Source organism: Hakea prostrata, chromosome 11 (genome assembly GCF_041222555.1).
Source record: "Hakea prostrata isolate BN-2017 chromosome 11, UWA_Hpros_2, whole genome shotgun sequence".
Taxonomy (NCBI): Eukaryota; Viridiplantae; Streptophyta; class Magnoliopsida; order Proteales; family Proteaceae; genus Hakea; species Hakea prostrata.
In genome coordinates, this window is record NC_142610.1 from 25,373,553 (window position 1) to 25,385,470 (window position 11,918).

General features: G+C 35.8%; 1 protein-coding gene and 1 non-coding gene across 2 annotated transcripts; both read right to left on the reverse strand.

Annotated features, from left to right (window-relative positions):
• Positions 1–3,122: 3,122 nt before the first annotated feature.
• Positions 3,123–3,194, reverse strand: TRNAE-UUC (transfer RNA glutamic acid (anticodon UUC)). Its single transcript has one exon. It is a non-coding gene; the product is annotated as a tRNA-Glu (tRNA).
• A 1,262-nt stretch (positions 3,195–4,456) lies between these two features.
• Positions 4,457–5,704, reverse strand: LOC149001111 (E3 ubiquitin-protein ligase RHA2A-like). Its single transcript, XM_089140094.1, has one exon. The coding sequence runs from the start codon at positions 5,224–5,226 to the stop codon at positions 4,699–4,701; it is 528 nt and encodes a 175-aa protein (XP_088996220.1). The 5' UTR covers positions 5,227–5,704; the 3' UTR covers positions 4,457–4,698.
• Between the last annotated feature and the right edge of the window lie 6,214 nt (positions 5,705–11,918).

The following is an 11,918-nucleotide window of genomic DNA, read 5'->3' on the forward strand; positions in this document are numbered from 1 at the left end:
GGACTCCTTTAAGTTATTCAAAAAAAAAAAATACCACAGCCAGGAAGACCTGTTCTTTCCATCACAAAGAAGGAAGGAGAAAATAAATAAAAACAGGTTAAATTTTGAGCTAAGGCAAGTAAGAAAGATTTTCTTTCTAAAAAGAAGAAGAAAAATATAAAACACTAATAATTAAGAAAAATAAGGTATTATTTGTTTTGCTTGCAGATGAGTTACATAGATACTGGGCTTGAGGACTCCTCCTCCGCAGAAAGCCCCTCCCCTCTCTTTGTGATTGCAGACGAGTAATTGATTTACTAGAGGGTGTCATAATTTGGACAGAAACTTAGCTGTGGAGTTTTAATGTTCTAAAAAAAAATAGAAGAAGAAAAATAGAAAACATTAGGTTGTTTTCTTGTTGTGGCCTGGCCGCAGCCTTGGGTTTTAATTTCCTTTCTTTTCCCCTGAGTTGCTTTGTTTAGTTCTTTCAGCTTTTTTTGGGCTCAGTCTTCTTTCTTATATCTTCCCCCTTCCCATCCCTTCTCTGCTCTTTTGGTTAATGAATTTTTCCATTCATCCAAGGAAAAAGAAACAGTATATCAAAAATATGACAAAAGATCCAACGCTAGCTGTTCACACAGAAATATGATATGCCACATCTATAGAAAAAAGCAACAGACAATACATTTTGTGTTGAAAGAAAACATAATAGAAATCTCTCATGAAAAAACCCAAAGTTCACAAAGGGAGACTGTATTCTCTCAAGAAACCTCAACCAAAAACCCTGAAATTTCACTTCTTCCTTTGCTTACACAACTGAGACCATGAAACAAATAATTACTCCTTCAAGTAAACTTTGTAAGGTCAATATATATGTTGTAATCCACTTTCAGATGGTAGCCTCCTTGAATTCAAAACTCCAATGACAACAGTAGCAGAAGAGATTGAACCATGGATGAACAAACTCATTCAACACCTTCTCATGCAATTGATGCCTGGTTGGAATGGACATACAATTGATGTTAAAAGATCCATCGCAAATTCGGATTTCAACCCAGAATGTAATTCGCTTTCATGATTTCACGATGAAAAACCATAACTGTTTGAGAGAAATTCAACCTGCACGCATGAAATGGAAACAGAAGTTAAAGGTAAACAAATTAAAGTAGGGATTTGAAGGGAAAGTATCAAGATCTACCAAATGTTTACATAATGAATTAATACTGTAGATTAAAGACTGAGTAAGGGATTGAAGGTGATGACAGAAGAATAGAGAGCACAAAGGATTGAGATGCAGACTTTATGCATTTCATCATCTGTGCTCTCTATCTTCTGTCAGCATCACCAGTGCCTCCTCCATCCCTTGCATAAGTACTTAACCATGACCAAAATTAAAAATATATAAACCCTAACAAGAAGCATGTACATACACAAGCAGAGGAAAGTATAGGGCGGTGGTAATGAGAAATAGAGAAGTAGGGTGAGGGCTAAAAGGTGATGACAGAAGCATAGAGAGCACAAAGGAGTGAGATGCAGCCATCCATGCATTTCATCATCTGTGCTCTCTATCTTCTGTCAGCATCACCAGTGCCTCCCCCATCCCTTACATAAGTACTAAACCATGGACTAAATGAAAAATATATAAACCCTAACAAGAAGCATGTACATACACAAGCAGAGGGAAGTATAGGGAGGTGGTAATGAGAAATAGAGAAGTAGGGTGAGGGCTAAAAGGTGATGACAGAAGAATAGAGAGCACAAAGGAGTGAGATGCAGTCATCCATGCATTTCATCATCTGTGCTCTCTCTCTTCTGTCAACAACATCACCAATGCCTCCACCTTCCTCCTGTAGGAAAGAGAGAAAGAGGGAGGGAGTTTTGAAAGACTTGGAATGGTTGGGTTTGGCTAAAGAGGCTGAGTTTTGAAGGACTGGAGATCAGAATGGCTTGGTTTGGGTATCCTTCCACCTTCCACACCCTATTTATAGAAAGAAATCATGGGAAAGCTAGTTCCACGTACTACCTTCTTCCAGATATTGAATTGAAACGCTCAGCCTTAAACACTAGAAGTAATTAATCTTCTCCTAACCTAAAACTTACTGGCTTTTTTTTCCTGAGAATCATCCACGTAGAACATTAGAACCGCCTAGCGAAGGAACTCCTTTGCTGATAAGATAACGTCACAGCAGACGATTGGAATATGGAAGCATCATCGGCCCTCCCTGTTTTTCGTTTCCACTTGGGCATGCAGTTGGCCAACATGGGAATCTTTTACTGTTACATGCGTTAGCCCTACACCTTGACCGTTTTTTTGGAATGTTCAGTTCAGGTTGAGGGGTTAAGGCCAAAAACACAGAATAAAAACAGAAAACAAATCTGAAGAATGCAGAGATTTAACATGGTTCACACATCAAAGTTGTGTCACCTCCACAGATGAAGAACAACATTCATTAGCCAAGAAGCAAATTATAATAGAGATCTCTCACTCAACCAATCATCAAAACCACGATATTCACCCAAAACCCTAGAATGAAAATTCCAAGTCTCACTATGACTCAATAAGAGAAAATAGGGTACATGGTTTTAGAGTGTAATAGGGCAAAAGGATCAGCCCATTGGTGGCAAGGATCCAAAACCGAGATCAGTGATTGTCTGCAATCCTAAGTCATCTGCTTCTATCATAGATCTCACAAATCAGGTTATTTAGGTCGCCCACCAAAATATATCGATGCAAGTCGTCCATCTTCGAATTAAGTACAGGAATTTAAATCAAACATAACAACTTTCCTCTCACACTCTAGGAGAGAAATGAGAGCTACCTTAGACAATATACATACATGAGTTCGGTTGAAGGGTAAAGGATAACTCTACTTTGATGCTATATGATCAGCTTGGATTTTCTGTTATCGGGAAGCATCAGTTCAATAGCATAATATTGGCAGACCAAAAGAGGGTTGAAGAAGAGCTACTAGCCAAGGGGAATGGGAGGACGTGGAGGACTTCAGTGATACATCCTAATAGATGGCAATTTTCATAAGCAAAATCCGTTGAATCCATCGAACATAATAGAGGCCCAAACAGGCAACTTTGGGCTTGACCCAGATTTCCATGGGCTACAATAATTTCTTCAAATAAGAAAAAATTTCCATTGCCGGGAATTGAACCCGGGTCTCCCGGGTGAAAGCCAGATATCCTAACCACTGGACGACAATGGAATTATGTTATAAAGTTACTTTATTATTAAATATAATTAAGAAAAATCCTTTCATTTAGATAACTTTTACCGGTTTTAACTTTTAATGCAAATTGTTTTAAAAAAAAAAAAAAAAGGGGGAAATTTTGTTTTTTATAGTAGACCGAAATCAACTCTTGCAGACATTAAGTGATCATGAACAGTAAAAGTTAAGAATCAGAGTCAATTGACAGCTGAAATGGTACGACTCCACTGATTCAGGTCCATCTAAGATTAGTTGAAGTGCATTAATTATTTGCTTTATTTCAACGTAATCAAGTGGCTAACATTGGGACTTTTTTACTTTTAGGGGAACTAAGGTTCACCCCCACAAAGGCGAAAACCCCAATAAGATTCAAAGGCTAATCCCTCTAAATGACTCAAATTTGATCACAGAAGATCAGTAGGTTTTGTGATTTGTAGGTCAATTCAACAAATCATAGCACTTCTGAGTTACCTCACCAATCTTATTTTCCACTTTAGCTCATCCATGTATTGTATTGTTAGACCTTTGTTTTTGACTATCTTTCTTCTACTTTCTCTCGAAATTTCCTTTTTAAATAAATTAATATGTTACCAAAAAAACATTACCTCACGGATTTGTGGTTGTGGCACATCCCTCTTCCTTCACCATTTTGGCAACATTAATCATTTTCTTACTGAAAAACAAATTGCTAATCCAAAACCCAAAACAGTCGAAACCTTTAAGGGAATTTAGATCATTGGATCCGTCTCTTACTCTGATACTGATTTTGGATTGCCTCCCCATCAAGAGTACAAAGCATATACTGCTCTTTTTTACTTTTTTTACCGCAAGAGGTATAGAATATACGTTTAAGTATTAATAAGATAATTTTTAAGACGAAACCCCTTAAGTTTTACATGAGCCTCACTACACCCATATTGTGAGATAAAAAAAACATGTCAACTATAGGGAGATCATCTGAACACCCTTTACCACATCACGATATAAAACCAAAGGGTTCCTAATACGTGACGGATATGCGATTTCAGATCAAGGATACATTTGGTATCGTATCGTATCGTATCGGGTTAAATGATCAACAATCATGTCCACATCTGTATCTTTAAAGGGTTTCTTCACCAAAAACAGAAAAAAGCTAGCATCAGTTCCTGAACCGGCCGATTCCCAAATTATGCATGCACAGAGACACAGAGAAAAGAATCAAACAAGCAAAATCTCATCTAAATTAACAAAAATACATTAACTCGTTAATATTTAAAAAAAAAAAAACAGAAAAAAACAAAAATTTACAAAAGGTTGAAAAGAACGCCCCTGGGCATCTCTGCAACTACCCACCAGAGTTCTTAAAAAAAAAAAGAAAAGAAGAAAAGAAAAAAGAGAAAAACACAACCACATCGTCGTCACCTCTCCCTAAAAAAGACTAAAAAAAAAATTCTAATACTAATTTAAAAAGGGTTACCAGTGACCGTCATCATTGACATCGACGACGACAATATCGTCATCATCTCAGGGAAAACCACGTGATCAGATCTCTGCCGAGCTTCTTCTCTGCAGCGGCGACATATTCGTCGGAGACCAAGGGGAACCGACACAGAGGACATCTCCACTGTAGTTGATCGAACCACCCATCCAAACAATCCTTATGAAACAGATGACGACATTCCAATCTCCTCACCTGCTCTCCCTTTCTGAACTTACTCAAACACACCGTACAATCGGTATCAAACCCACCGCCGGCGGAGGCGGCGGCGGCGGCGTCTCCATCTTCGCCACTCTCACAGTAAGAGAAGACCTGGTTGGTTTTTAGTTGTTCCGCCAAGATTACTAATCCAGCCAAACCAGAACCCACATCACCTAACAACAACCCATCGCTGATCTCATCCACCATGTCAAATCTCGATAACCCCACCGACTGAAGTACCCCACTGAACAAGGATCTCAGATAGCACACACAGTTAGCCACGATTGCCACCATTAAAACAGGAATTGAATCTGATGATACATCGCTAAAACTACCGTACAGTCCCATTTCTGGGTTCGAAATGGTTTTGGATTCTGGATTCTGGGTTCTGGGTTCGATCGGTAAAACAAACTAGGAAGAGAGATTAATATAGACAAGGGATAGAGGCGGGCGCTGTTGTTGCTGCTGCTCCTGCTGCTGCTCCTGCTGCTGTAAAGTTGAAAGGGAGACAGAGAGGTGGGGGGCCTGGGCCTGGGCCTGGGAGGCAAAAGCTGAAAAGGAAAAGCCGTAAAGGACAGGTTGCTACCTCATAACGCACGCTACGTGGCTTGAGAGAGATGAGGACAAGTTGGGTCCTCTCACCTCTACTTGTGTTTGTGAAAATGCCGCAGAGAAGACTCGGAATGAGAAACCTTGTGTAGTGTGTATTTGTATAGTGTGGTGATCTCTAAGGTCTGGCTTTGTAATGAATGGTTAGATTTTGGGCACGATATCCCCAGTGCCAGTGGTGCTTTTCCTAAGTTATATAGCTGGCTCTTGTCATCTCCCTCTCCCTCTTCAATGGTTTATATGCATTTGCTTCTGCTAACCCAAGTTCCCAGATGACCAAAACAACCCTCTATGGCAATTTTTTATGGAAAATGTTTTCTCTATATGCCATTTTTTTTTTTTCCTTTTTTTTTCTTGGGTAGAACAGTTCAGACCTGATTAGGGTTATCCATAGAGGAAAAAAGATTATATTTTTCATTTGATATTTATTACCCATTGATGTCAATTTCATCATAATAGTATCTAATCCAATAATAATGAGTACAACAAAATTGGAATCATGTCATGTGAAGCAAGTGATAGATCTATTTTGGTGTAAGGTTCCATAGCCACCACTAGAATGGAGTGTCAATTGGAGATATTCAGGTCGATTTGACGCGTTTGGGGCGTCTTACCATGTTCTTCAGTGGTTATTAGAGCTTTGCTCAGCCACGTCTGAAGTTTCCAATAAAACACTTTATTGGAAAAACACTCTTTGTTGTGCATAGTTCTCTGTAATGTACATATATGTCAAATAATTAATTAAAAAAGCAAAAAAATTATAAAGATATTATAGACTTTTCAAATTTGAAATTAAGCTTTAAATCTTAACCAACATATATGTGTACTATAGGGATTTTTTTTTTCCACTTTATTCCCTAGAAAAAAAAATTTACACTTAAATCAATTTTAAGGAAGGAAATTATATTTATAAGCAGAGAACTCAACTATAAGGACATTTGAAATTCTAGGAGTGTGGAAATTGTATAGTTGTGCATTAAATGCACAGTACCTGTTGCCGACCGAGATTTTAATCTCGACCGTCCATTTAAATTAATGAAAAGTAAAATTAAAAATTTTTCTCAACGTTTCATGAAAATCATGTGTTCATGGCTCCAATGTGACTCTTTCTTGGATGCTAATGTAAATGACCAAATTGCTGAGAAAGGCCTAGAAGTAACTTTTTGTATTAAATCGTTTACCCAAAAAACAAAAAAATATATATTTTTTGTATATTAAATTCCAAACTGCATTAAATTATGATTAAACGGTGCATTCAAATCTGTGGCACTGGGTAGGTGGTCCACCCTAATATAAACCACATGAAATGTTTAGTAGGTCACCCTTCTTCAAATAAATTAATGGATATATATCATCTCAATGGTTACAAATTTTGATGAATCTTCTCAAATTCTCAACCATGTGTCTTTTCATTCGGTTCAATATTTTAAATTATTTAAATAGTCTATTCATCTCTCACTTTATGAGTCTGAACGGTCCGGCAATGTATCAAGACAGTCGGATCTCAAAATTTCGGTCGAGATCTTTTAAAAGCAATCGAAACTTCAACATCAAACGATCGAGATTGCTTTGCTGCACCTTCCTGCATATTTACAAAAGCTTCATAATAATTTGAATCCAAAACTGTTTTTGAAGAAATTTTTAGGTTTGAGCCATCAAACATCCAATCCATTTGAGACAGAAACTGGCCTGACATGTTTCATTTTTGAATTATGATGAACTTGGCCCACCCACTTGTTCCTGAACCTGAACCTGACCCTGACCCTGACCCACACCCACTTGCTAAAGCCAACCCGGCCGGTCAGTTTCCAGAAACATTTCTCAATCAGTTATAATCAGTTAATGAGAAATTAAGAATTATAATTTGCCAACCCAAGAGCAGGTGACCAAGGAAAACAAAGATGGAAGAAGGGGTGGAGAAGAAGAGGCCGGCCAGTGGGCCCACGAATAAGTCAAAGATTCTAGATTTTCCCAACTTGGAATTTCATTTTAATTGGCTGCATAATTTACTCTTAAAACTTTAATTGGCTTCATGTGATTTATTTTCCTCTTAATCTGTATTTCAAGTTTTCAACGTGATGTGATGTTGTGTAATCAAATATTAATTTATTTATTTTCAGAAAAAAATTTAACAACACCCTTAAGATAATTGATGAAAAGTTATAGTCTGATCACTCTGATGGTGGGTTCATGCCCTCTACAATTTCCTGCAATTTCTATCTAGGATTGCGACACATGGCAGCTAATTATCCAAGGGTCAGAATTAGAACCCACTTAGGAACTGAATAGAATAAATTCCTACAATTCAGCCTCAAGAAAAAAAGAGACACGAAATTGTAGTGGATGTGAACCTATTGTTGAATGTTGATACACCTTATAATTTATACTAAATTGGCAATGACATCCTAAAATATCACTTAAATTTACATACTAGTATATTCTATTAACAAATTTTATTAAATTTTAATTTAATAATTTAAGAATTCTTATATTGCCCCCTTAATCTCTTGTGATTTGAAAATACTACCCTTAGTAAAATAGAATCATAAATTTCATCATTTTCATCTTCCATGAGTTCTTTTTCTTCTTCTATTTGTCAGAATACAACTGTGGGTATACTTCTCATTTCCTTTAACTAATTAACGGTTCTAACAAAAAACGGAACAACTGTTAATTTGAAATAATTTTGAGATGTCCCTTAATTTTTATTTTTATTTTTTTCTAAGAAATGAGGTTCATCAACGGAACAACTACATCCTCAAGGCGCTTTTTTATAAAATAATTTTAAGATGTCCCTGAAATTTTTTTTTTCTTTATTTTTAGTGTTCATTTTGATAAGTAGCGGTTCTCATCACTTCGATAGTAGAAATGTTAATCAATGGAGCACAATCCATGGACCACATGTTCCCAGTGTTTTGAAATTACATCTTCATATTAGGATAAACATGATAGTACAACAACTGGGTTATATTTTTTTCTAGACGTGCTTTTGACATAGTAGTGGCAACCCCTTATAGAGACACTAAGACCGAACTGGATCATTCCACTCATTTTGAGTTCAAATTTTATACTTTTACTCCATGCTTATCTTATTCACCATATCATTTGAAGATTCAAGAAGAGTAGTCCTAGAAGCAAAAGAGATAGTGTTGATACATGAAACCTGCGTGCACGAAATCTCTACTTATTTTTCTGGTATTGAATGAGAGAAAAGGTAAGGTTGGAGATGAAGAAAAGAAAAGAAGAGATTTCTCAACTTGATCAAAAATTTTAAAACTTCAATTAGTGACCCCAGGAAGGAAAGAATACCTAACAAAGGACAAGAAAGTTAGACATACATGAAGAAAATTGATACATTTTACATGTGGACAATCCATATTTGTTTTGAATAACACATGAGATCATATGACCAACCCATCCAAATTCCAAAAGTGATCCATAAATTATTTTCTAAGAAAAAGACAAGAGGGATGCATGGAATAAATTATGAACTTGTCATCGGTGGTCCTTTTATATAAACGTACCAACCAAAATCAGTCAACAAAGATTAGATTAAATTAGTTGCAGATGACCATCAAAGAAGGGTTTTGCGTTTAAACTTGAGATCGGTGCAACCATTATGGGAGCGTGCAAGTGATAATGACTGAATTATTAGTGACTAATCACATATATTTATATATAGATTATTCAAGAAGGCTAAGACAAACTATAGAATTTAAAAATATGTGAAACATGAGAGATAGAAGAACCAAATCACCCAAGGCGTGATCTTAGGGGTCAGTTGTAAGAATAAATTATTCAAGAAACGTTTATAATAGAGGCAAATGATGTTGAAAGCGTTTAATAAAAGGATTAATCCTAATAAAGTAAAGATGAAACAAATGATGAGAAGCAAATGATGAAAAACACAATATAATAACAAGATTTCTTCCCCCAAAAGAGATTGCGAATCCACCGACCTAAACTACTTCTCACTATATCTCTATTTCTTTAATCTCTTTTCATCTTTCGTAGTCTCAGTATTGGTCGGTCATTTTGGTACTTTGCTTGTTCTTTTTCTTGAATTTTGCTTCTGTTCGGTCATTTTGGCACTTTACTTGCTCTTTTTCTCGAATTTTGCTTCTGTTCAATGCAATACTCTTCAGCAAGATTTTAGGTCGCCGGATCATGCACTTGATCCGACGGCCCACAATATCTCGCATGGTTCAGTGCATTTGTTGCGCTAAAGGGCAAACCCAAGTAAAATCATTTTTTCTGAAAGTCTTACCAACTCTCTCTCTCTCTCTCTCTTCAACTTTGGCTTTCAATTGATGTCAAGGACCCCAAGCATAATGGATGGATTATAAAAACTAATCAATGTTCAAATCCTCCCTTCCCCCATTGTTTTGGTCTAAAAGGAATTATGTTCAAACCCATTTATCAATTAAGATAATATTCATACCCAAACATATATACTATTATCTTAAGACCCAATAAAAATCTCCTCTTAATTAGTCAATTCTCTTTATACTTAATCACCTCCACCTCTCTATCTAAATTTTTGTATTCAATTCAAACTCCATACATACTATAAGAAATCCACCCATCACAATCATCTTCGGTGATTCTGTCGTTTATCATTTTGTTTGTTAGATAAACAACTTAGAAATTTGTTTTTCTTTCAACTATTCAAATTATTTATGGAAAAGTTTTTTTAAGCAAATGGCATAGGTAGTGCACCAATGAGGATAATAAGCAAAGATTGACAAGATTTTATTAGTAATATATAGGAAGACCATTTCATATGCAACTATAGAGTCATTAGCTTACCTTCCACCCAGTCAAGTCAGCTTGAGAACTATTTCTTATTATTTATAAACATTACATGTGTAGCACAGAGTATTATCAAAATTATCATTTGGGTTATCGTCGGTGGTTTTGTTATATCGCATGATAAGTCATGAGTCAAAGTTTGATATCGTATTCTTATAAAATTTAAAATAAATTAAACAAGTAATGTTTCACTAAAATTTTGCACTTCATGGAGTCCTAAGTTTATATTGTATTGATATAGAAGGCCTAAAGCTCTATTCTTTTATCTTAGGAAAGGCAAATTAGAAAATAAATCATGTCAAACTGCGGTGAGACTTCGTTTAAATATACAAAGTCTTATCTCTCGCAAACAAACAATGTCAACTTCCATGTCAACTTCTGAGATTTTCCAATTATCTAGGTTATTTCTCTCATGATTCTTCAGTTATAAGGTCAGTTAGCATTTTAATATGTGTGGGGAAAAAAATTATAGAGAAACCGCTAACTTCACCATTGATATATATGCATTAAAAGAGTGAGGAAAAACCACAATTAGTGAATATAATGAATCTGGAAATCATATCTAGATTCTGATGTCAGAAAATATTCCCAGTTGATTTATTTTTGGGTTAAGACTTTAGAGAGTCCTAATTAATGAGCAAGTAGAACAAGTAACCCAGTGGGAGTCGAAAATGTAAAGAATACCCCATGAAGCAAATGAATTATAAGTTACGGCTTGGGAGGCAAAACAGAATTTCTGAAAGATTTGATGATGAAATCAAGAAACAGGTAGATCTAGAAGGTTTGACAATGAGGTAAGGATTAATTGTCAAAGGGTACCAATGACGCAAGTGATTGCTTTGAATTTAAAACTTCTTGGAAATGAACAATCTTAGTTAGAAGTTTTCTAACAACAACAATGGTCAACAATTTAAAAAATACATTCTTGTTCTGCTGCTCTGAAAGGTGCATAAAGATCCTTCTTCACATTGTTCCCTAATTCCCTAGAGCATGCATGCTGAAATTTCACACTATATATATTCAAAGGCTTGGCTTTGCCATTAATGGTGGTTGATTATCACATCCATGATCCATCAGCATTTTTTTTTCCTGTGTTTATTTTTATCTAACCCACATCGAAAGCTTCTCATCTGACAGGCTTGTCTTCTAGAATGTCGATACGTGTTTTGTTATTAATCTAATTGAGAGTTAACGTCGGTACAAATAGAACTCGGAAGGAGGACTTTGAACGAAAGCTAGAATATGGAGCATCATTCGCTTTATATATATTAAGCAAGCCACATAAAGAATATAGGATTAATTATTAATATTCTCAGGAAAATGTTTGTTGATGAGAGGATTTGAAGTTTTCTTGGTAATTAGGAAATGGTTTTCTCATGGAGAAATGAAAAGAGGAAGGATAAGCTGGATAGCTTTGGGTTGTATTTGTACATATCACTATTTGATTTTTCGTACGTTCTTCTCTTGCTATATTTATTTCGTCTGTTAAGTGGAATGTTAGTTAGGATGAGAACAATCAATCACATACAATAGAATAAAAACAAAAAAAAAAAAGAGATTTCACCCTGGTTCACCTCAATGTGAGACTACGTTCAGCATTAGGTTGTTCACTATATTCT